The following is a 26,889-nucleotide window of genomic DNA, read 5'->3' as shown; positions in this document are numbered from 1 at the left end:
CGTATTGAGGCCATAGTGCTTTTGAAATGGCACACGATGAGACAGACCTCCATCTGTCTTGCGCTTTTCTTAGAAAGAAATTGTGTAGTTTCCCTTTAACGACGGCCAAGGGGATACCGATGTCTGAGAAGAGGGCAGCTGGATCCGGTTCTGCCGCCCCCTTCCTGGCAAGCTCATCGGCAATTTCATTTCCCTCTATATTCCTGTGCTCTGGAACCCAGATGAGGGAAATGTTTCCTGCACGTTCGAGGCGTTATCGTAATCATTTTCTCTTGCCAGTAGGATATACAATAGTGCTGGGAAAGCATTGGAACACTATCGATGTTAAAAACATTTTGTCACTCAATTGACACAGTTCTAAGCATACCAAAAGCAGCTGCACATCTCACTGTGGAAGAAGCTGCTATTTTAGTGGACATTGTAGAATTGCTTGAACCTTTTGACACCGCTACTGAAAAAATTTCGTCGTCAACAAATATAACAGGTTCGCTTATAATTCTGGTGGTGCTGATTTACTTAACACTATAAAAAGTTTAATACCCAAAGTTCAATCGGAAGAAGGTTCCGAAATGCTATTAAATATAACTGAAAGCAGTAAACGCAGATTGATATGAATGATATGATTGGATATGAAAAACGCACTGTAACCAGATTACCCACGTTGCTTTATCCTCGATTCAAAGGGGTGGGCTTCCTTTTTTCTCACAACGTTTCAGAATCCGTAAAACCGTTGGAAACCGAATTAACCCAGCACAACAAAAATCCTGCTCCTTACAATTTCTGGCCACCAACACCAACTGAGACTGCAGCGCCATCAGCAATTGTTTGCATTTCTGAAAAGGAACATTGCCAAAAAACCGACGAATGAACGAGTTGACGCCATTCTAAGCCTTCGGAACTTTTCTAAAGTCTAAATTTGGATGAAGCTGGTAACCGTCTTGATTATTGGAAAGTAATTTTTTGTTTATAATACAATTTTAGATAAATAATATAACAACCACAGGGGAACCGAACGCATTTTCAGCAAAGGTAGAATTATTATAAGTGACAAGAGGGCTTCACTTAAAGCTTCCCACTACTACTAACACGTAATAACGTAAATTTCAGATGACGACCTGGACTCCAATCATATTTTTAATCTCAACAAGTATTGCACAAATTATTGCCGCACAAGATCTCACAATTAACAACGGATTCATGCCCATTAAGAAAGGAGAAATCCAAGTGATCGAACAGTATAATAAGGTTATCCATATCGTCAATACCTCAGCATATATGGAGACGTTTCACGTAATACATTCCAATATTGAATCACCCAACTCAACTACCACTGAAAATAAAGATTTATTGGACACAGTAAATAAAAATTTTGCTTTACTCAAAGGAGAAATTGAAAATCTTAACCCGCACTTTAGATCTAGACGCGGATTAATTAATGTATTAGGAAAAGAACTAAAAATAATAGCAGGTACACTAGACAGTAATAACGAAATACAATTTAACCAATCTCTTAAATACCTAAATGAAAACGAAGCAAATCTACAAATCCAAATCAATAATCTGATATAGGTATGTAAATAATGTCCTTGCTCTTCAAATACAAAACATAACAGACCACATTAATGACAAACAAACAAAAGTAAACAATTACATAAGAACATTTAAAGACTATTTTCAGAACAAAATTGCAACGTTAGAAGACGAAATGACATTCTTGGGACAAATATCAATACTATAAAGGTGAATGTCTGTACGTTGTCCGCGCATCACTACGAAACGACAACACCAAATGACGTAAAAATTTCTATACATTCATATTTTCGCCCAATGAAAGTTATAGGCATGTTTTTATGATGGAACTCCCTTCCCACAGCCCCCAGGCCGCGCCACCACTCTCATTCGTCACTAATAATCGAATATTTGATTAAATTTAATCTAAAAAATCTTTGTTTTTCCTATTTCCCACTATTTATAGCGCACTCTAGACTTCATAATACGCATAAGCTGTTCAACTATAAGTTCAAAAACGGTTGGAGATAGAAAATTAATAAAAATAATTGTGCTTGATATTTTTCTGATTGTTTGTTTTGATTTTATTCAACGAGGCATAGCAACGGATGCCGGGTATTGTAATATTATGATTATTAATAAAAAAATATTTCCTATGAAATTATTGTTTGTAACTCTTTTATATACATACATATCCTAAATCCCTCAAAACTACTCCACGCGAGCGGGGCTGCGGGTTAAAGCTAGTATCAAATAAACAACGATATATCACTTCCAAAAAATCACGTAAATGACATGGGTCAATAATATCTTCTCTACTAAACTAGCAATTATTCCCTCAGATATACTTATATTATATATATATTGAATTATACTTAATCAGTAACTTTAACAGTTACACAAATACAAAATTCAGTGTAGGTTTCCACGACGAAAATATTGTAATAATTGAATTTGAATTCCGAAATATTCCGATTATCAATTATAATATTTGAACCTCCTCCAAACGCAAAAAATAAATCAATTGTTCTTAATAAGTATGAAGTCCTAGCGGACATAAAGAACAACATCTTTGATATTAATATCAAAGATAATCTTGAAAAGAATTTGGAAAAAAATTAATGATGAATGCGTACAAAATATATTCAATTTCAAAGAAGAATATTGCACCATGATCCCATTAAACCTAATAATCGTAAAAGAAATTTTACCTGGTATCCTAATATTTAAGAATTTCAACGTCTCACAATTGTACAATAACAAATTTAAAATAAAACAAATAGGAAATTTTATGATAAAATTTGAGAACTGTATTATTCAAACTTTAGATAAAAATTATTCAAATGTCAATATAAAAGTGTATGATAAAATTATATTACCTAACATCATAACAAAAATTAAAGAAAACGAAAATTTAACGTTAAATGATATAAAAATCGCAACTCTATTTCTGAAGGAAATTAAAAATGAACAAAATTTTGAAAATGTACTGTATGAAACAAGTAAAATAAAAAATGTAAATATTAGCATTAATCTTGTCACAATACTAATTGTAATAATAATCATAACATACACCATCAAAACAAAAAAGAAAATCATAATTTCGTCGGAGCCTCAATGTAACGGTGGGGAGTTATAGCCTCCACTGTATTCGAAATATAAAATGTTTGTTCATAAGAATATGAGTATTTTTTTCAACTTCCTTTATTTAAACTTTACTGCTTTATAAACAACAATTATTAAAACCAATGAACTATTGAATATTGTGAAGTAATCATAATTTTGTTAAGCGATTTGAATATTGTCAAATGAATTTTCCAAGAATTGTAAACCAAATTAAATACTGTGAAGTAATCAAATATTCATTATACATAAATAAGAAAGTTTAAGAAATAAAATCCTCAGTTATCAGTGATCAACGGTAAACTCAGCAAGTGTTGTTTTTTTAAATAACCAGGAAGAACCTGTTTTTCTTTACCTTAGAATGCTTAAAGCTTTGTGAGTTTTAATCTAAGATGTAATACAAGTATGTTATGTTTGAAACAACGGCAAAGCAAATTGTGTAGTGTATTGACAACTGCATAAAAAACTACGGTATGTATGTGTAAATATGCAATATGCCAAGCACTAGTATGTATGTAAATATGTATGTATATGCATATACATATCGCTTCCAAAATAAAGGTGAACGGTCTAATTCACGGCCACTATCATCCGATTTTGCACAGTGTCATGCATCTGATAAAAACAGCCTATTTATTTAGAATACATTTCATGCAGGAGCTCGTTTACTTTTTGGGATTATTTCGGATACTGACCAATTTATATTTGTATTTAAATGAATATGTTTTAATAACAATAACATAGAGCACAGCACAAAAAATTGAGTGGCTAATTAGTTTTTGTTTAAATCTCTTCTAAACGAAAACTGATCCTGCCACCAATGCATCAACATATCACTCATAAATTTTAAAATTTTGAATAATAATAATTCTACAATAACTCTTTGAAATTTATAAGTAAATATTTAATTCAGGTATTATGGACCGTTGCATTTATTACAATTATATATTACACTTTAGGTTCGACAATTTTTGCTGGTGGCCAAATCCACTGTTTTGGTGGTTGTGGCTTCACTAAACTTTCCCAAGGCTTCCAACCTAGCATTTTTCGTGCTAAAATAAGTTCATTTTCCGCTTGCACTATCAATTCCTCCACTTGACCGCTTGCAATCTCTTTTTCCAAAGCAGTTACGTCCTTGTGCTGAAAAGATAAGCGCGTAAATAATCCTAAAATCGCAAGTGTGTCTTACCGTGTCGACAGCTTTGAGTCTATTTTGAACCACTTTTTCAGTATATTTTCGATAAGAAGCATCTTGAGGCATTTTAGAAAGAGCTCGTAAAATTTTTCCGTAAAGAGCCCCCAGAGTGTGATGAGGATTGCTTGCTACTGCCAAGCCAGTTAGGCCCGTTGTCTGAAAATATAATATAGGGGAAGTCATGGTATTATTGGACACACTTTCATTTTGTACGAAAACTCGCAAAAAAAATTTTTTTTCTAAAAATGCGAAAACTTAGTTTTAAAGTACGAGAAATAACCTTCATTTTGGTATGACAACTTGATCAAATGGTATGATATTGTACAGTTAATATCAGTTAGCGCAAAATATCGATTTTCGCGATTTTCAAAAATCTCGGGGAATTATTGGACAGTTCGTAAATTAATAGAAAATTTAAATTATTGTTCGAAAATTTTTATTTGGGAATGAAAATGAAAAAATAAGACTTAATTTACAAAATAAATTGAAATTTGACAAGAAATATTATTGTGGACCGCATTGAACACACGTAAATGCATTGGGGTTCTCTCCGGCGCAACTCAAGTGAACACCTCGATCACAGGCGATGCAATGGGCCGTGTTTCGGCGGTTCTCCTTCTTGGGCATATTTTCCATGCAAATTATGCAGAAATCAATGTCTTCCTCATCGTCGGTTTCAGTAGAAGACGGTATTTTCTTCAGAGGAGTCTTTGGTTTTCCACGGCCTTTTAGTTTCTTTGTTGCTGGTGTGCTTTTTCGTTTCTTTGCTGCTGGTGTGTCGCCTTTCTCCGATAATCTCTCCTGTTTCTTCTTAGCCTTTTCACGTATTTCAGTTACACATTCTGGCGATGTCAAGACGGCCGATTTCATTGGCTTGCGACCACGGTGCCAAGTTTCAGCGGACCTACCGATGTCAATGCAAGGCGGAGGTCTTTGACCGAAACCGCAGTGCTTGTCGATGGTTCGGATGTCGTGATTACTTCATGAGCTGCGGTTGATATTGAATCCCCAGACATAATGATTCGACGCTGATTATCGACATCTTCTTCATCGTCGTCGCACGCATTTTCGCCACTCAACTTCGAAGCAACAAAGTCGATTTCCGTGAAGGCTTGCGGATTGAATGGAAAAATTCCTGTCGCTCGAAATCCCGCCTTAATGTTTTTTGGCGTCAAGGCAACGTCTAAGGATTGGTCGACGATGAGTGGTACATGATGTAAATCAAAAATCACGCCTACGTTGGACTTCTTCCAAGCATCATGTTTTATGGTGAACATGTTCTTGAAAGGGCCAAATACCGAAACATCGAGCGGCTGCATACGATGCGTGCAATGCGGTGGGAATGAGATCATGGTAATGCCGTGCCTCAATGCCAATTCAATGGCCTCAATCGACAAATGTGACGTGTGATTGTCGAGAAGCAGAAGAGTTGGTGAATCCGCATTCGCGCCCGTGTGTTTGATGAAATGTTGCATATATCGGATGAAGTCTTCAGATGTCATCCACCCAGAACCATTTGCGAAACCAACTGCGCCAAGTGTTGCATGCGTCATGTACACCTCTTTCATGTTGTTCCGTGGGAAGAGATAAAACGGCGGAATTGATTGCCCGTCGCGCTAACGGACAATGCTAGAGTCACATTTGTGCCTCTCTCGGCAGATGTTGATGTTCCTACACGCTTTTTTCCTTTCGGTGCAATTGTTTTGACTACTTTCGTTGGCACACTCGGGCATGGACATTCGTCCATGTTCCAAATTCGATGCGATTCGAACTGGGTGGCACTGAGCACAGACGACAGATTGTTGAAGAAGGCATCGACATTCTCTTTGTTGAAAGACTTTGCACGATTCTGACTCACTTGTTCCGCTGTTCGTAATGACAAATTCCGGTGACGTTTCATGAAGGCCAATTGCCAATCCGTACTTGCCTCTTTGTTGGCATTCCATGAGTTCGGATACGAAATGCCGATCTTATTAGCATATTCATATGCAAGTTTTCGCAGTTCCTTCAAACTCAATCCATAGTTGATGTTGCTGGCGTCAAGAAGGTATTTCATCAGCACACTCTCTTGCTCTGCATTGAAAATCTGAAATAAAAATAAACAAGCTGAAAACTATGTTCATTTCATGAACATTTTGCTTCCTCATAGAGATAAAATTTTTATTATCATTGGATCATTTTTAATATTTAGGATTTTTTGCGGGTTAAAATGCGCATGAAATGCGGTTCATGAAAAGAATATAAAAAAATTTACGAAAATGACAAAAATTTAAATTTTTCGGATATCTGAGATGAAATTATAGAAAATTCTGTAAAAACTTGCAAAAATCAGCCCTAAATCTTTTGTAACAAAAAAAAGTCAAATTTCACAGATTTGTGCTATCAACTTATAAATTAATGTAAAAAAATTTCGATTGAAGCATTTTTAAAAAATTCATAATTTGAAGGAAAACAAAGCTTTCTTCATGAAGCAAAATAAATGAATTAATGAATAATAATAAATTTATTTGTGATTGAATAAAAAAAAATTAATGAAATTAACACAACTCACTGTTTTTTCGGTCGTCGAATGTTCTTTCAGCAAATTCTTCATCACATCAACATTATCAGCAGCAACGTCAATATTTGCCTTGTCAAAATTCGAAATGTGCCAAGCCAAAGTGCTTTTTGGAATGTTTTTCGCCTTTGCAGCTTGTCGAATGGAGTTCTTGTGCAATTTCACCAGCTTAATCGCCTCCAAAATATTGTCGAAATCAATCGTCTTTTCTTTCTTGGCATAATAACGCGGCATTCTGTCACAGAAAACTTTATAAGTCTAAAATAATAATGGAAATTGACAAAAAACAAAAGCCCTGATAAAATTATGTATGAAAAAACACTTATACATATCAATCACACGAATTTATATTGTAAAACATCAAGAACTAAGTGTCCAATAATACCCCCGAGAAAAGTGTCCAATAATTCCCCGAATGCTTACTTTTACAAAATGTCATAGTACAAAAAACACAATGCAAACTTCATGCATAGTTCCTTTATGCATCGGTGATTTAAGGTTACACGAATATTATAAATATACTTACCTGAATTAATACGTTGAAAACAGCAGTCAAAATAACTATAATAATTACTTAGTGCAAAAAAAAATTTCACAGTGTCGAATTTTTTTACTCTTTGACAGCGCTGAATCTGCGTGTCTAAACAGGTCGACTGCCTAATAAAAAGTGAGCTGATTACGATATAAGTGCATGGCTATTGGTTGATACCTCTAGCGTTACGCGTTACGGGGAGGAAAGATACCGAGCTGTCCAACAATTCCCCGTGTCCAAGAATACCCGACCTCCCCTAGTATTAAACTCGTATACACTATAGATACAACTTTCGTTAAAAACTTTTGAACAGAAAATATATATTAAACCCCACAAACTACGCAAGACCCTGTCTGCCAATAGTTCATTACGAGCAGCTTCAGTAAAACATTGTACTGGAGGCTACTTGAAAATTGCCTTTAATCATAGCGGGTGACTTCAACGCCCGGGAACAAAATGGGGCAGCAGGTGTACAATTCAAAGAGCAGAAATATTTTTGAAGCATTCACTCAATTCTACATCATTATTGTAAATAGCGGGTCAGTAATTATATGACTGAGCTGGTTCCGCCGAAAATAAAACGACGCTCCATGTAGAAGACCTACGAAAAGCTTGCAATGTTTACTTGCCCAGGCGAGTAAAAAGTAAACATATCTCTCCGTACTACTGATGGAATGATAATATCAAGCTACTGAGATCAGATGCAGCGCAGTAAAGGGAGACCCGATTTTGCTGGTAAAGTTCATAATTTAATATTATAGATCAGCAAGCCAGTCGTTAAGAACCGCTTTTAAAACTAATAAGCAAGAAAGTTTCAAAAAGATTTGCGAAGGAGCTGATATTAACCCTATGGCACTACTTATCTGGGGGTATTATCCGAAGTATTGTAAAAAAGCTTACAAAGCTGGCAGCGTATACTAGAAGCACTCATAAAAATACGCGCGCTTAGTTATTTGTACAACGTGTCAGCAGGGGTTCCTCAAGGATCAATTTTATTTCCACTTAAATGGAACCTTACGTACGACTACCGCATTTCAAGAGTGTACATACCTTCTAGAATCCAAGTCAATGCTGGCGAAACACATCCAAGAAGGCTTGGGAGACGTCTAAAAACTATGAAGACTGAGAATTTAGGAATGTAAATAAAGGGACTGTAACTATCAATTCAAAATCCGCCATTAAATACATAGAGGTGATGATTGATAGTCGTTTAAACATTAAAGCGCACTTAGAACATGCTGTCGGAACCGACTTCCAGCACGAACCAAGCGGGAACCCGCTTATGTTAGGTAGCGGACCGCAGGCAAAACCGGAGTGGATGCGAGCGCCCCACAACCGAATCGGGGGTAAAGAAGCAACGCTCCCAGGAGGAGGATGTTTCCCTTGAAAAGAGACCCAGGACTGCTGGCGGCCTGCCCAAATTATTTAGCGAAGTCGCTAAACAGGCCGGCTTCATCACTCTCGCAGTCATGGACAGCGGCAGGGAGGACAGCGCCATTTCCGATTCCCATGGCAGCCGGTTCTACATTACCGGAATGACTCGGGTTTTTCCAGACCAAGGGTTGCCGCCCCAGTAAACTAGCCCTGTCTAGTGTACCGTGTACCATCTTAAGACCTGTTCAGGCCTTAAGACTCATAGGGAGTGGTCCACAAGGTATGTGGCCACGTATTGCTCCCGCCATCAGGCGGCCCCTGCCTCAACGGCGTTACCGTCCTCAGTGACGGCACTTCAAACTGCCGCCACCAACAATACCTCAACGGTAAGGAGCCCTCAGGGGCAACACAACTCCCCCACTGACCCAGAACCCTCCTGCTCCTATCCCAGTGCGGGGACATACCAGCTGCTCTGGGTCCCCCGCACCGTCTGCTCCTCGGAACCTGACAACAGTCCAATGTAATTCTTGCAATGGCTGGTGCCACTTTCGGAGGTGCTCTGGCCTGCGCACCACTCGTGAGTGGACACGCGACTTCGTTGCCCCCTGCTGCAGAGCTCTGCACCCGCAACCGCCCCCTGCGGCGCGGGCGTCTGTCAACGTCAGGCCACAACAACTTTTGCGGAACGCGCAGCAGGACCAACGCAGACAACACCACGCGTCCCTCACACCGAGTTATGATCACACTCCCGAGGAGTTTTAAACTCCTACAACTGAACTCCAACAGACTTACGAGTAAGATTGACAAGATATCCGACTTCATGAGCCGACATGGTATCAAGATAGCTGCGGTCCAAGAAATAAAACTGCACGCTAACTCCCCCCTGATCACTAGGGATGGCTATAACGTGCACAGAAAGAATCGCGAGCGCGCCCACGGTGGAGGTTTAGCGTTTTTTGTCCACCAAAAATTGCAGTATCGTGTTATCGAGCGGCATCGACCGCAGGGACAGCACCTTATAATGTCAAGGGATAGCTGTCCTGTCAGCCGACGCCGAGCTCGAAATCTATATTTACATACCACCTGTCACCTGCTGCCCGGCAGGATATCACCCTGATATCGGTGCGCTCATCAGAGGTGAAAACCGATTGGTTGTAGGTGACTTTAATGCGCATCACCATCTTTGGCATTCAAGCCTGCCAAATGATCGTAGGGGACAGCTATTGGCAGAGCAGAGAGGAGATTCGACATTCAGCACTGGAAACGACGACGCCCCCACTAGGGTAGTGTGCAATTGCAGCAGCACGCCTGACATCACAATTGCTACCGCAGGTCTGATAAATAGCATAACCTGGGGACCTATGCTATCGCTTGCATCAGACCACTTGCCCATTATCATCTCGATCGAGAAACCTGGCGACTTTGTTTCCCCGGATCACCGGTCATACATCAACTTCAACAAAACTGATCGGACCAGATTCGCGGAATTTACTGAAGACATCTTTGCCGCTCTCTCCATTCACACACAGCTGCCGCGGCTCACTTCATACCCGCTGGAAGGATCCGGGACATACGTCCTAATTTGCCAGCTGAAGCAGCTGTTCTGGCGAACGAGCGTGTTGACGATCCAGGGCATCCTCGGATAAAGGATCTCAATTCCGAGATACGGCAACTGATAACCCGATATAAGCGGAACAAATGGGAAAAGCATTTGAAGTCCTGTAACTTCACCTCTGGTGTGAGCAAGCTCTGGTCCACCGTAAGGTCCCTGTCGAAACCGACGAGGCACAACGACAAGGTGGCCATCACCTTCAACGGTTGCACTTCGACGGACCCGAAGAGATGCGCGAGCTACTTCAGCCGACTTTTTATACTGCATCCTCCGGCCGACAGATCCAAGTGTCGCGCTACCACAAGGCTGCGCAAACTGACGAACGACCGTGCGTCATTTGCTTTCTCCGGTGATGAGGTTCAAGGGGCCATCAAATACATGAAACCATCCAAAGCCACTGGCCCTGATGGGTAAACATGCGGATGCTGAAAAAACTGGATCCATTGGGAGTAGAATATCTCATCAATGTCTTCAACTTGTCTATGGCCACTCCCATCATTCCTGATAAGAGGAAATTAGGGAGAGTGGTCCCACTACTGAAACCAATACTGACCAGAATACTGTTGTCAATTCCAAGGAATGGTTATTTATAAATGCATTTGCATTTCATTTTCATTGAAATATTACGAATCCAAGTTCAGTAAAACACGCGTACGACTGAATATTATGTGAATTTAAGTAAGTTTAGAAGAAATATAGGCTGAGCTTTCCTTTTCTACCACGATATATTTGCTTATAATGTCTAAGTGCGTGGACCGAATTTAAAAATTATAACACGCAAATGTAGTCACTATATCAGCCTTTTGATTTATATTACTTTTGATAAATTGAAATTAAGAATTAATAGCAATATTTAACGTTAAAAATGCAGCTTTTTTGCATAAGCTTAAAAAAATGCCCTATTACAGACGCTTATTTCACATAAATACAAACACAGAAAAGTAACAAAATCACTTATAAACATTCTTTATTACATTAAGATTCGATTTAAAGCTATTTTTACTAAATAATAGTCCAAATTCTATTAAAATTCTATTATTATAAATGTTCTTCTAACCGTTTGTAATACCGTGCAGAATAAATTTGAGGAGCGAACTGTCAAACGGACGATGAGAGAGAGAAGAACAAAGCGAAATAAGAAAAGCCCAGTCAACCAAAAGCGAACAATTCTTTTATTATTTATAGGGGCGCTTTTTTAGTTTCAAATATACATAATATGACAAAAACAAATATTTTTACAAATACTGAAAATTTGGAATAAAAATCGCGCGATTTTTAGTCCAAATTTTCGCCTGCGGCGCTTTTTTGATTTCAAATATACATATATATTACAAAAACAAAAATTTTTACAAATACTGAAAATTTGGAATAAAAATCGCGCGATTTTTAGTCCAAATTTTCGCCTGCGGCGCTTTTTTGATTGCAAATATACATATATATTACAAAAACAAATATTTTTACAAATACTGAAAATTTGGAATAAAATTCGCGCGATTTTTAGTCCAAATTTTCGCCTGCGGCGCTTTTTTTGATTTCACATAGACATGTATATTACAAAAACAAATATTTTTACAAATACTGAAAATTTGGAATAAAATTCGCGCGATTTTTAGTCCAAATTTTCGCCTGCGGCGCTTTTTTTGATTTCACATAGACATGTATATTACAAAAACAAATATTTTTACAAATACTGAAAATTTGGAATAAAAATCGCGCGATTTTTAGTCCAAATTTTCGCCTGCGGCGCTTTTTTGATTTCAAATATACATGTATATTACAAAAACAAATATTTTTACAAAAAAAAAATTTTATAAATAGTGAAATAATGCAAAATCGAACAATTTTTGACCTAAATTTTCGCCATCGGCACTCATAACTTTTACGATAAAACAACGTTTTCATAAGTGCTGTGAAATATAAAACCTAAGTTAAATGCTTGCTGGGTTGACGACTGCTGTATACTCTTCTCTTCAACTGTATTTCAGTACAAACTGCAAATGCGGTCGGAAAAAACCTAATTTTTAAACATCTCCTGGGGGTTCTATAGGGGCACTAGAAGGTTGGGACTTTCACAGTTATAATGGTACAACTTTGCTCTTTCTAATGGGCGTGGTGGGTGGTGCCACGCCCCCTCCTTCTCCGCCCCCCCTTCAAATACATCGTGGTAGTAAAGGAAAGTTTTACCGAAATATAAATATAATATAATAATATAAACAAGTCATTAGCCTAAAATTGTCCATGCCGCATTATAGTAAGCCCGACTCATTCTTTTAAACCGTTGAAAGTCACTAACAAAGAAACAATAGAGTAAAATTGGTATTCTTTACCACTTTTCCCTCTTTCACTAACGTACCAAATCGCCGTATTACACCAATTTAACACGAATTACACTGTATTCTTTATATTTTGCTAAATATTAATTACTTCACTATTTTAATAACTAAAATGTCTAACAAATAAAGCATTAGAAATCGGGCTACATTCTAAATAATTACCAGTATTTATTACATATTTACTACATCTATCTGCAATGTCGGGCCTCGCCAGCCGTACAAAATAATATTAAAAATATATACGGAAAGTTTTAAAGCTCACAGGCGTGTTAAGATATTGCAATTTATTTCTCTAATACAATTTTCCTTCCCAACGCACCACAAAGTGAGCATTTACTCTGATAACCGGATGCCTTCCAAATTCCTTCAGAATTAAAGTGACTAGTGACATAACATTTAGGGGCGGCGGGCAAGCCCCCAGTGTACTTTAAAAATATGAGTTATTAAACGTTATTTTAATATTTTAAATACCCACCACCTTTGCTGCCATTACTGAAATTTATTTGGTGGAAATTTATACGTTTCTGATTTAAACAAATAATTCAAAAGAGTCCGATGTCTACAAATTTTCATAGCACATTAATGAAAACATCGATAATTTCAGTTGAAGTAATAATTTTTGTCGATGATTTGTAAGTCCTATCGACACCAAATAAACGACAACATAATAATACGTTCACATATGCATCAATCACCTAAAGGGTAATTTTTTAAGAGCTATAGGAAAGTTTTTCAAAAAAACCCACGTAAAATTCTCAAAAATGCAAGAAATTTTTATTTAAATCGATAGTACAGTCCATATATTTTAATGTTTAAAGAGTATTTCATGCAAATGTCGACCGCGACTGCGCTTCAAATGGTCTATCCGTTTAGTCCAATTTTGGCATAATTTTGGCCGGTAAGTAGGTTCGTAAACGCCTCTTTAGATAATATTAAGTTCTTTAAAAATCTGTAAGGAAATTTGTGTAATATTAAGTACGTCAACACATTTTGAAAATTCTAAACTTACTCAGTGGAAGCCATTTCTAGGGGGTTGGATACGCCCCTCAAGTGTTTTCTACTTCTAGCTAGTTCCACTAATCTTTCATCGTCCGATGAATCGGCGAACCACAACTCCGTTGTACTCTTTTCCACAAAAAATACTTTTTTTTTTACTTTTAAAAATAATGTTAGCAAAGAATTTCAACACAATCGGTTTTTCTTTTATTTTGATTTGCTGTATCAGCTGAGAGAAAAAATCTATTGTAAATGCGTCGAGCGATCGAAATTCACAATAGGCCTATTCTTCAACGAATGAGCACCATAATATCAAAATTCTTTCGATCGGCACTTTTGACTACAAAATTTCTCTCCCAAAATCTAAGATTATAAAATAATCCTAGATAATAACGATACTTTTTGACATACAACCCTGTGTTTTCTGTGTTATCGATAATTGTAATTACGTAAAGAGAAACATCAAAATAAAAACTAAATGAAATGGATGCCGGGAATGGAAACAGGTCTGTAAATATAACTCTGATAAAATGTTTGTTAAATATTTTTAATTATGGATTCATTCTACAGAAAAAAGCGTTTTGTCGTCTTATTACTTATTGTACAATGTAATATAGAATTTCCGAGGCGTATTACTGCCATAATTTTTTGCAACCTCCGTAAACGTCGCATGCGGATTTGCTCCAACTGTTTATTATTAACAGACAATTGTATTTCGTTCATTTCGTTAATAATAATAAACGAAAAACACCGAAATATTCCACCAAAATAATTTGTATGAATAAAAACTTCTCACAGCAGTATTGACAGCTGATTGTCCATTTTGCAGGTAATCTGCCATATGTTAACGGGTAGATTAATTTGGTGGACTTATAGGTGATTCATGCAGATGTGAACGTATTATAAAGCGTCTTCTTTCTGTTAAAACTTTGATTCCCAAAGGTGGATTTAATAAGGTGACAGCATTCACCCAGCTGAATTTTTCACCGTAGGTATGGCTTACGTCAAAATGATATGCTTTGTTTGTATGTATTGGTATGTTTACATTCGTATGTTTACATTTGCTTGCTGATTTTGACATGACGCTTGCACCAAACGCAACAACAAATACATGTAGGGTTTTACTTATATGTGTTTGCTGTCACCTGTAATAAATTCGCCTTGCCTAAAACTTATCAAGACATCCAGCGCTCATTCATAGGTACATCATTGTAGTTACAGTAACCTTCAAATATGTATGTGCAGTAAATTTCAAATGCTCTGATTTCATAGAAAGTTTCTAACCTTGCAGATATATGCATAGGTTTTTGAGCACATTTTATCAATTGAAGAACTAAATACGTAAAGTAATATACTAATTAACTATTTACCTACTATCAGAGAACATAACATAATTGTTTTGAGATTTCCTCTTAGTATTGAAATGCGCGTCGCAGAACTTTTTTATAAACTACTTATGTTGTGTTCTGCAACTTAGGGTATACTCATGCGCGCACTTGACATACAACAGCTGCGGTTGTCGAGCATTTAGAAGACATATTTACATACATATGTATATGGGTGCAAACATATAAATAATTCATACTTTACTAAATTTTTCTCTATCAATTTATCGCCGACTTCTTTCATTTGAAATAAAGTGGAAATTAAATAATAGATTGCGCAGTCATTCTTTATTCTGTTCAGTTTTTTATCTGGTTCGGTTTTTTTTCGTAGTGATTAACGTACAGTGTTTAAAATCATAGTAATTATTATTTTGTTTTAAAATTCGTTAAAGATTTTTTTCTATTATTTCCCTTTTTTAATTACAATCTGTTAAATTTAAACAATAAGTAATTATTTTTAAAGTAGTTTTGGAATTCTTTGTTCTCCAACCAATGCTAGATAAACATTCAAATTTGCTTTAGATTATGCTACATTATATTATTTCCTAAGTGTTATAATTATTATTTTTTGTTTTTTCTTTTTTTGTTTTGTTATATTGTGAGTTCTGTTAGAGTTAATCGTTTTAATCTTCGTTTTCACATTTTCTCCGATTGTGGTAGCTTGGGCAGTTGTTTATTTTGATGATTTGTTAGTCGTTGTATATGCTTAATGTTGTATTTTCTAATTGTGTCATCTTTTGTGTCGATATTGAGGTCGCTATGGATCACGTCGTTTGGTATATACCAGCCTGCTTTTGTTATTGTTCTGAGAGCGGGAATGAGAGTCGAGTGGAGACTTTTCTGGCTGTCTGTTGTGATGGCAGCTTCTCGATGTCGAACATACTTTGCGTTTTTTGCTGCACAGAGGCGTGTGCGCAGTTTGACTGCAACGAGGTAATGATCCGAGTCGAGGTTGGGACCAAGAATTCCCGCGATTCTTATGTCGTGGTGGGGCAGCGCTCATAGAAACGTCCCAAGTGCTCATAGAACGAATTTTTGGCAGCATCGTCCTTCTCTTCCGTCGGGGCGTGGGCGCAAATTAGCTAGATAGTAAAAAATTGGGCTTTGATGCGGATTATTGCAAGACTCTCGTCCACCGGAATGAACGACAGTACTTGGTAACGAAGTCTCTCTCCCACAACAAATACTGATTGCTAATTTTTTTTAAATAAATATACTACTATTTTTACTTAAAATCATTCTGCTTACACATTTATATGAACACTCGGATATAAAACTAAAACATTTTCATATTTATTGGTGAAACTTTTTACAGAATAAAATTATATACAGTTTAAATCCCAATAGTTCAGTCTTTAAATTCAGTTTACATGCATTTCTAGTTTTCAGGTACATAATTATATTTACATATATATATAGATATGTATATGCATATGTGTATAATGTATAATGCATGTATATGCATTCAAATATGATAATATTATGGAAATTAAAACCTGCAGTTAAAAAGTAAATGTAATGAAATTACTTCAAATAAAACTCAAAAGAAATTACATTTAGGGCATCTGTTTTTCTGCTTTTTCTAAAAAAAATTCCGAGCATCACCAGCAGAAATTTTCTGTAAGTGGCGTACAGAAGTCGATGGTGCTTTCGAAATCACGCTTTCATCTCCTACTTCGATGCATAGTTGAATTTCCTAAAAATTGACACGCTAGGAGGTTAGACTTAAAAACATTCACTTCATTCAATTTACCTCCTCTAGGGGAATATGTTCAGCTATTGAATCGTGCCCAGTCATATATTCTTCCCCTATAAGACATACGCACGCCTCTCGAATTTCATTAGGGGCTCCTCATTGATAGGCCTGTTTCCAGTTAAAGCCTGCTGCCGTCGACGGTTCCCTGCCTTGATGCTACTGCACAATGTTTTCTTACCGTCTATCATTAATCGACGGTCTTCACTGCTCCACCCAGACTGTTTAGCATTGTTCCTAGCTCGCTCCTCCTTTTTTGGATTCGAATTTCCAATGTTGTTTCTGGTATCTAGATCCGGCTAGACCCGAGACTTCTATTAAATAATCAAGAATACGATTGAGCTGTTCGGCTGTAGCACGGCCAAAAAAAAAAAACCATATATTAAAAGTATTAAAACAAAATTAAGTTTTAAAATGCAGTTATTTTATTGTATTTACTTCGTACAAATGTAATTGGTAAATAAACACCTCAATTGCATTTAACAGCCGACTGGCATGTTTTTTTATGTTTTCCTTTTCTGCGTTATTCGCTCATTTTGAATTTATTTTGACAAAGATGCCACTCTTTATCAGTTTCAATGAAAAGATGAAAACAGCTGTTTAGTATAAAATAGTTAGTTGAGAATAGTACAATCGTTAGTGTAATAGAAAAAATCTTCTTCTTCTTAATTGGCGTGTTAACCGCTTACGCGATTTTGGCCGAGTTTAACAAAGCGCGGATCAAATATTAGAGAGCCGGAGTGTTTGTATCCATTCGGACGACATGACCCAGCCAACGTAGCCGCTGGATCTTTATTCGCTGCGCTATGTCTATGACGTCGTAAAGCTCATACAGCTCATCATTCCATCGTCTGCGATATTCGCCGTTGCCAACGAGCAAAGGTCCAAAAATCTTACGCAGAATCTTTCTCTCGAACACTCCAAGCGTCGCTTCATCGGATGTTGTCATCGTCCAAGCTTCTGCGCCATACGTTAGGACGGGTATGATAAGAGCTTTGTAGAGTGTTAGTTTTGTGCGTTGAGAGAGGACTTTACTATTCATTTACCTACTTAGTCCAAAGTAGCACTTGTTGGCAAGAGAGATTGTACGTTCAATTTCCAGGCTGATATTGTTATCGGTGTTAATGCTGGTTCCTAAATAAACGAAGTCTTTTACAACCTCGAACGTAGGTGCCGATACGCTAGTTCGCCGACTGTTTGTTTGATTACAGGAGATACTTCGTTTTGTTCTCATTCACCACCAGACCAAATCGATTTGCCTCTTTATCCAGTTTGGAGAAGGCAAAACACTTAAATTCCAATAGGCAGGCATGCTTTCATCCGACCATATTTTGCACAGAAGCTGATGCATGCACCTTACCAGCTCCTCGCCGCCCTGTTTGAAAGCTCAGCCGACAGTCCATCGGCTCCCGCAGCTTTGTTGTTCTTTAGCCGCGGTATCGCTATTCTACCCTCGTCATGGTCGGGTAGCGGAACGACAATTCTGTCGTCAAAGATTGGGGTATCGGGATCTTCATATTCTCTGTGACATACTCAGCTATCACTTGCTACCAGGTTTGAGAAATGTTCGCTCCATAATTTAAGTATGCTCTGGATGACAGTCACCAGATCGCCGTCTTTGTTCTTACAGGAAAACGTCTCGGTCTTAAAACTTTCTGTAAGCCGCCGATCTTTCTGGTAGAATTTTCGGGCGTTGTTCCTATTGGCCAGCATCTCAATCTCCTCACACTCACGTATTTCGGTATCTTGTTTCTTCTTTCGGAATCCGATTTCTTCTTCGGCGTTTGTACGTAGAGAACGAGAAATGTTGCTCCATTGTTCGTGCATACCGGTTCGTTGGGCAGTACTCTCTGAGAGCAGGAGTAAGAGTCGAGTGGCGAACCTTGTCTGGATGTCTTTTGTGATTGCAGCTTTCCGATGACGAACATTCTTTGCGTAGTTAGATGTAGGTTTCTTGCGGCACAGAGGCGTGTGCGCAGATTGGCTGTAACGAGGTAATTATCGGTCGAATACACTAGAAGCGTGTCTTCCATCTATCACAACATGATCGATCTGGTTTCGTGTTTTTCGATCAGGAGATAGCCAGGTAGCTTGGTGTATTTTCTTATACTGGAATCTGGTGCTGCAGACTACCTGGTTTCGGGCTCCGGCGAAGTCGATCAGGCTCTGTCAAAAATTTTCTCCTTGCCGTTGGAGGTGTTGAAGTCGCCAAGCACGATTTTTAGCTAATGGCGGGGGCAGTGCTCTTAGGAATGTTCCGTCGGGGCGTGGGCGCAAATGAGCGAGATGTTAAAAAATCGGGCTATGATGCGGATTATTGGGAGTACTTGGCGACGAAGTCTCTCTCTCACAACAAATCCCACACCGATTGTGCACATGTAAACATGGCAGCTGTAGTGCTCCATGTTTTTCTTGCCTTGCCGCGTCCATCGCATCTGTTGAGTGGCAGTGATGTCAGCCTTTACTCTCACGAGAACATCAACAAGCCGGTCAGAAGCGCCGTCCCCATTAAGGGACCGGACTTTCCAGGTGTATGCCCTCAAATCGTTATCCTTAGTTCGTTTGCAGGCGTCATCATCAGGACGGGAAGTTCTTACCCGAGGCTTTCCCCACTTACGTGGACATCTACATATGGAACCATCGAATCGACAAATACTGTCCACGAAACTAAGAACTGCCGAATCGATAAAAGTTAGTGGATCGTTTTGCTGGTTACTGGACATTAATAGCCAAATATACTAGACCATACACACAACCAAGCCTTCATTGGAAATAATTTATTAAATTACATAACTTAACCACAACGCATTTAATTATATCAAAATATTTATGGCCATCAATGAATCAAGTGCCAAAAAGCAAAGCAAAAGCCCACTAAAACTCATAATAGTAAAATAAGTATGTGTATGTATCCCGAAAAGAAGGTTTGGATATCTACATGCAGACAACGTAGGGCCTTTAGCAATTTCAAATGCTTACTGATACATATTAGGTCTATTCTTTTCGCCATTTCCCCGCTCGCTATATCTATGCTCGATTAACTTGACGAGCAATTTTCAGGCGAAAGTCAGGTTCGCCGCTAGAGAGTATGGCTATAGCTCATTAGACATGTAATTTAAGGCAGCTCTCTTCCCGCGTTACCGACACACTTATGTTCATTTGTACCAGTTGCTTCATCTATTCACCACTTGCTAATTCTGGGCGAAAAGAAGAGGTCTATTGTGATGTGATAAATCACGAATATTCGCGAAACAACTGGTAGTGCGAGCGAATGAGATACTAATCCTAAAAAATGAATGTCAGATGGCAATAAAGCAGTTACCAGAAAATACGAATTGCCAAATCTAGAAATTAAGATAATGATCAGGATAGAATAGGATTTTATATGCGTGTACACCTCTGCTTATATATTGTACATGTGCTAATAACTATCTTAATTTCTAAATTTGGAAACTAGTATCTTCTGCCGAGTTCTGTCTCGCCTCAAAGCGAATTCCTGTCTGTTTTAATATCTCACTCTCTCGATATTATTGCCAGTCCGTTCACGAAGTTTCTCAGTTTGCTACAATATTTAGAAAATAAGCTAAATATTTCGGATGTGAATTAAACATAACTACGGCACTTGACGTGAACTAGTGGTTTAGTCTGAAGATAGTTTTAATATTAATGACTCATACAAAAATTAATCAACATTTTTTCTTATTCTAGCATATCTCATCATAAAAATTCAAAAAACATTTTTGTACCCAAAGTTCTTGTATATGTCGTCAGTAGTATAGCGATGGAAATTCTATATGAAGGTGATTGAAGGGCGAACAAAATATTTCAAAATATATTTTTGACAGAATTAAACCAGCATTTATGGTGAACAATTTTGACAACATTTACATAAAGTGAGCTACTTTCTGTTTAATCAAATTAAATTAAGGTATTTGATAAAAAATGTATTAAAGTATATGAATTAATTGTAAAGATTTCTGTAAACAAAAGTCTGAAATTTGTAATCATCCTCCTGTAATTACCTTGTGGCAATGAATAATCTGTTGTTTGAGTTATTCTTAATTTAGTGCCTCCTTTTTAATTTTATTTCTATTTATAGCTCGACAAACTGACAATCCGTACTTGTACAATAGCTAGTTGCATTGTATGCCGGCAAGCAAGTGTATCGTCATCGCCGTTACATTAAAAAATAAAATAGTGGCGCTGACGGTACGACCCGTGTGCAGAGGCCATAAAAACATAATGAAATAAAAAAACATTTCGATACACTTTGTTATGTTTTATTTATGGAAGAAAATCTGCCGCCTTATTGAATCTCCTTGATATAAAAACTTTTGATATCATATATCATAATATGATAATATATAAATGGAGGGATTCAGTTTACGCCAACTCCGCACGGCAGATGGTTTTTTATGAGAAGCTTTTCATGGTCGGCGGCCGCCGTAGCCGAATGGGTTGGTGCGTGATTACCATTCGGAATTCACAGAGAGGTCGTTGGTTCGAATCTCGGTGAAAGCAAAATTAATAAAAACATTTTTATAATAGCGGTCGCCCCTCGGCAGGCAATGGCAAACCTCCGAGTGTATTTCTGCCATGAAAAAGCTCCTCATAAAATATCTGCCGTTCGGAGTCGGCTTGAAACTGTAGGTCCCTCCATTTGTGGAACAACATCAAGACGCACACCACAAATAGGAGGAGGAGCTCGGCCAAGCACCTAACAGAAGTGTACGCGCCAATTATTTATTTTTTTTTATTTTTTTTCCATGGCAGAAATATGATATTTACATTCGGGTGACTACTATAATAGAAACAACTATTTCTTTCATTTGGAGTTTTCATGCGCTGGGATTCGAACCTGTGCACTTCCAAATGGTAGTCACGCATCAGGCCATTCGGCTACGTAAACATAGTACATATAAGATTTGGCTAAACTTTCCATTACCACCACGATATAATTGAATGAGGGGCGGAGGCGGAAGGGCGTGGCACCATCCACCATGGCCATTAGAAAGAGCACGGTCTAACCATTATAACTAAGAAAGTGCCAACCTCCTAAGGTCCCTATAGAACCTCCAGGAAAAGTTTAAAAATTAGGTTTTTTACGACCGTATTTGCAGCTTGTACTGAAATACAGTTGAAGAGAAGTGTATGCCGCAATCGTCAACCCAGCAAGCATTTAACTTAGGTTTTATAATTCATACCACTTATAAAAATATTGTTTAATCGTAAAATTTACACATGGCGCTTACGAAAATTTGGACTAAAACATTGTCCGATTTTGCACTATTTCGAAAAAAAGCAACGTAGGCGAAAATTTGGACTAAAAATAGCGTGATTTGTATTATTTTAAGTGTTTGTAAAAATATTGTTTTTTTTTTAATATTCGAAAACAAAAAAAGCGCCGCAGTATTTGTAAAAATATATATTTTTTTCTATTAAGTATCCAAATTTTCAGTATTTGTAAAAATATATTTTTTTGTGTTTTTGTTTGTGAAAATATATATTTGTTTTAATATGTATGTATATTCGAAAACAAAAAAAGCGCCGCAGTATTTGTAAAAATATATATTTTTTTCTATTAAGTATCTAAATTTTCAGTATTTGTAAAAATATATTTTTTTGTGTTTTTGTTTGTGATTTGTATTCCAAATTTTAAGTGTTTGTAAAAATATATATTTGTTTTAATATGTATGTATATTTGAAATCAAAAAAAGCACCGCAGTATTTGTAAAAATATGTTTTTTTTGTAATATGTAGCCAAATTTTATAATCGAAATCAAATCAATCAAATCAAATAATCGAAATCAACAAAGCGCCCCTATAAATAATAAAAATAATAATATAAGCATTATTCCCTTTTGGTTGACTGCGTTTTTCTTATTTCGCTTTGTTCTTCTCTCTCTCATCGTTCGTTTGACAGTTCGCTCCTCACATTTATTCTGCACGGTATTACATACGTTTAGAAGAACATTTGTAATAATAGAATTTTAATATAATGTGGATTATTATTTAGTACAAATAGCTTTAAATCGAATCTTCAATCGACATCGCCAATCATAACTATAAAATTACGGACGTAGCTTGTTTCACATATAGAGTTGAAGTTTTCCCATAACTCTATCGATTTATGGTACAGGAGATTAATAAACTTATTTTCTGTGAGCACTGTACACATTGTAAAATGCAGAAACTTACGACATCGTCATACCATACGAATGAAGACGATGTTCTGGGTGAAAAATTAATCCATTCAGCGCCAGTGAGTAGGCAGCGCGCGAGAACACAATGGAATCACTAATAGAACTTCGCCAGGGAAAGAACAATTGAAGAAGTTTTTGCGTCTGAGGGGAAACTGACAAAAAAACAGAGTTGATATAATATGAGATGTATGGTCATATTATATGCCTTTTGAAGAGACTATTTTATCCACCCCTGCATTGCAGTTCCCGCAATGGTTGCCATTCCCGCAATGGTTACCATTGCAATTAAGTATGTGTGTTGGTATGTAACAGTGGCGGATCCAGGATTTCATAAAGGGGGGGGCTCCGGGGTATTTTAGAAGGGTGTTTTTATTAAAAATCAATTTCGTGAATAAAATATGGCATTATTCGCGCTGCATGTCGTGACTAGCCGATGAAAAAACTAATAGCTCTAGATATCTTGTAAAAAAAATTGTAAAAATAGTAAAGGACTTTGATTCAAAATTACAAGAATAATTGGCGGTTTTTATACATCGTGGGACACCTTCATAAATAATTACGCCTATTTAAGACACAATATATTATAACATGTGTTGGAGCCAACTTGCAATTCAACCATGTATAGTTTAAGTACGAAAAAAATATCAACCCTGTTTGTAACTTCTTTACTTCTTCTTCTTGTATTAATGCTTACTGTGACTCAATTCACTCCAATAAAGTTCTTCAAACGAAACGGTCGTGTTTATATATAATATTATATATTTAATTGAGCTTTTCTCTAACAACATGTGTTGCTATATAACGGCAAGAAAGTTACCATGAAAGAGCCGTTGCAGCTTTTCCTTATCGTAATGGCGACACCCTGTGTACTGTTAACTCGAAATTTTAAATAGCGCGCCAACGAAATCGCGATGACGGCGCCGAGTGATTTTTCCCTAAGTTTTTTTGGTGAATAACTAGGCTATCTTTAAACATGCATGAACATGCTTATATTCTTTTGTTTCTTTCAACGAGCAGAATATATTACATTGTGTCGAGCATTTGTTGACAAGTAGTTAATGTGATTGTTAATACGCCTCCTAACATGAAGAGAACATTATTTTCTTATTTCGAGCGCCTTGATCCAGAATCAGAACCAAAAATAAAAAAGAAGGAAAAACAGGTAAAGTTAAAAATTTGTATCCAAGAACAGTCAGTGTACAGTTGGTGCTCAAATTAATAGAATCACTATGAAAAATTCAAGTTTCAGCCATTTAACTGATAATAATCAAAGAATAGTCTATTTTTAATATGTTGTTTATTAAATTTCTATAATAAATAAAATAAAATTTCTGATCCAATATGGCGGACGATCTTTCGAAAATTTAATGTAATTCGCTTGAAACTTGTTATTGGATCTGCCATTTTGAATTTTAAAAAACTAACATCAGATTTGTAATCATCGACACCAATGTCGAACATACATAGTTTTCTAAGAATCTGTTGCGCCATTAAAGAGGGCGTTAAGAAAATGAATTTGCATGTCTAAAAGTCTTAAATTCAAAATAGTATAACTTTTTTTTCATTCATCCTAGAAGTCTTTTAAAAAATGGATTTTAAAGCTACAGAGTATTACTTTGCGATTCCGTTGTGGAAAATAAAAAAAAAAATTTACCTTACTCAAAAAAAATTCATAAAGATGTCCAAAATCGGCATTTCTTGACTATTTAACCACAAATTGCCAAAAGTCCTGACGTGCTGGAGCATTTTCAAGATCAAATTCGTTTTCAGCACAAAAACGGACCCGAAAACCCCCCCTGTGGATCCGCCACTGGTATGTAAGCATGCAGATCTGAATGGGAAATAAAATGTATTTATTTACCGATAGTCCATGCATAAATATGTTTGGTGGGTACTATCTTCCGCAAATTTCCAAATATGTAAAAATGTTTGTATACTTACATATGTATCGTTAGGCATACTACATATTCATACCTACAAATTGTTATGTACAATAAATCATATATATTGTAAATTGAGAATTTGTAACACAATAAAGAAACAGTACATTTTTGGAGTTCAACGAATTATAGCGTTTTTGTCACCATTGTCGCAGGGCAAACAAACTAGTTTGACCGTACAAGAGGGAAGAAGGGATACACATTTCCAATTATGCTGGCAATTAGGGTTTTTTTTATTTTTTCATAATTTTCTATTATTAAGCTTTAATTGATGCAAGACACTTCGTTAACGAAAACCACGCAAGGAACTGCCGAACTAATAGTGCAGATGTTGCGAACCCGGCAAATGAAGCACCAAATGATAGAAAACATTTTTTCTGCCATAAAAAGGCTTATAAAAAAGAAACTGCCATTCGGAAGCGGCATATAACTGTAGGTCCCTCCATTTGGGCAAAAACTTAAAGACGCACACCACAAATAGGAAGAGGGATCGTCCAAATACTCAACAAAGGGTATACACCTGTTCACACTCTTCACGAAACATCAGCATGACTTCCGACGAGTGCACAGCACCACCACAGCACTCACCATCCGCCTAGATAATCCGCGGGCTTAACCAAAACCGCCCTGTACTGCTTTCGATACTGTTAGCCATTCCACGATACAAGATGACATTTTTCAGTCGTGACTCCCGCCAGGGCTGCAGAGGTGGTCCGTCACATAGGTGAACGTGCATTCCGCAAGATGCCTACAGCTGCTGCGGCTCGATTTATCCCTCTTGGACGACTCAGGGATATAAGTCCTACTTTCCCAGGCGAAGCAGCCGTTCTAGTAAACGAGCGTGATCACCTACGCCAGGTCGATCCTCGCATAAGGGATCTCAATTCGGAGATCCGGCAACTGGTCACCCAACATAAGCGGAACAAATAAGTTGATCACTTAAGGACCTGCAACTTCCCCACGGGTATGAGTAAGCTCTGGTCCATGGTAAGGCCCCTCTCGAGCCCGACGAAGCACAACGACAAGGTGGCCCTCACCTTCAACAGTTGTACTCGTCGGACCCGAAGAGATGCGCGAGCTATTTTAACCGAATATTCACACTGCATCCTCCGGGCGACAGACCCAGGCATCGTGCCGCCAGACGGCTGTCCAAACTGACGATCGATAGTGCGCCACTTACTTTCTCCTGTGATGTGGTTCAGGGGGCCATGAGCAAAACCAAATCATCTAAAGTCATTGGCCCTGACGGACTAAACATGCTGATGCCGAAGCTCCTGGGTCCATTGGGAGTAGGATTTTTCAATCTGTCCTTGACCACTCTCAATATACCTGACAAGTGGAAAGAAGGGAGAGTGGTCCCGCTACTGAAACCTGGGAAACTCGCCAACCAAGAGGAAACTTATCGGGCGATAACTCTACTTTTCCCAGTAGTGAAGACACTTTAAGCCCTCCTACTCCCACTCTTCACGAAACACCTGGCCCCAGTCCCACATCAGCACGGCTTCCGACGAGTGCATAGCACCACCACTGCACTCACCGCAATAAACGCCCAGATAAATCGCGGGCTTAACCCAAACCGCCACTGCGAGAGGACTGTCCTAGTAGCGTTGGACCTGAAGGACGCTTTCGACACAGTCAGCCCTTCCACGCTACTAGATGATATTTATCAGTCGACACTCCCGCCAGGGCTGAAGAGGTGGTCGCAAACTACCTGAGCGGTCGTCACTCGTCAGTGATTTTTCGAGATCAAACATCAAAGCAGAGGAAGATAGTCCACGGCGACCCTCTTTACACTCTGGACAAAGTAGGTCTAATTGCAACTTAAGGTAAAAGTCGATCACACACCAATTCCGATTGTAATTCTCTGCGCTTACAAC

The 26,889-nt window shown here is 37.6% G+C and overlaps 2 protein-coding genes across 3 annotated transcripts; both read right to left on the bottom strand.

Moving 5' to 3' along the window:
* Positions 1-3,195: 3,195 nt before the first annotated feature.
* On the bottom strand, positions 3,196-13,341 carry LOC128858569 (NADH dehydrogenase [ubiquinone] 1 alpha subcomplex subunit 5). Of its 2 annotated transcripts, none has more exons than XM_054094963.1 (3): positions 13,211-13,341; positions 4,322-4,483; positions 3,196-4,272 (listed from the first exon to the last, which is right to left on the bottom strand). In XM_054094963.1, exons 1-3 carry the CDS (start codon positions 13,223-13,225, stop codon positions 4,081-4,083), a joined length of 369 nt encoding a protein of 122 aa, XP_053950938.1. In that variant the 5' UTR covers positions 13,226-13,341; the 3' UTR covers positions 3,196-4,080. The 2 variants fall into 2 exon arrangements, with proteins under 2 accessions (XP_053950938.1, XP_053950937.1); XM_054094962.1 differs by lacking the exon at positions 13,211-13,341 and adding an exon at positions 13,055-13,141.
* Positions 5,887-7,401, bottom strand: LOC128858568 (uncharacterized). Its single transcript, XM_054094961.1, has 2 exons — positions 6,879-7,401; positions 5,887-6,413 (listed from the first exon to the last, which is right to left on the bottom strand). The coding sequence occupies exons 1-2, from the start codon at positions 7,116-7,118 to the stop codon at positions 5,892-5,894; spliced, it is 762 nt and encodes a 253-aa protein (XP_053950936.1). The 5' UTR covers positions 7,119-7,401; the 3' UTR covers positions 5,887-5,891.
* Positions 13,342-26,889: the final 13,548 nt, after the last annotated feature.

Source organism: Anastrepha ludens, chromosome 3 (assembly GCF_028408465.1).
Source record: "Anastrepha ludens isolate Willacy chromosome 3, idAnaLude1.1, whole genome shotgun sequence".
Classification (NCBI taxonomy): domain Eukaryota; kingdom Metazoa; phylum Arthropoda; class Insecta; order Diptera; family Tephritidae; genus Anastrepha; species Anastrepha ludens.
This window is presented reverse-complemented; position numbering and strand designations above follow the sequence as displayed.

Bases quoted from the DNA above. Each gene is read 5' to 3' on its own strand.
- LOC128858568 (XM_054094961.1), bottom strand. From the start codon at position 7,118: ATGCCGCGTTATTATGCCAAGAAAGAAAAGACGATTGATTTCGACAAT. The intron at 6,414-6,878 runs GTGAGTTGTGTT...TTTTTATTTCAG, and splicing joins ATTCGACGACCGAAAAAACA to ATTTTCAATGCAGAGCAAGA.
- LOC128858569 (XM_054094962.1), bottom strand. From the start codon at position 13,126: ATGTCACTAGTCACTTTAATTCTGAAGGAATTTGGAAGGCATCCGGTT. The intron at 4,484-13,054 runs GTGCGTTGGGAA...TTATATTTTCAG, and splicing joins GAGTAAATGCTCACTTTGTG to ACAACGGGCCTAACTGGCTT. The intron at 4,273-4,321 runs GTAAGACACACT...TTATCTTTTCAG, and splicing joins GACTCAAAGCTGTCGACACG to CACAAGGACGTAACTGCTTT.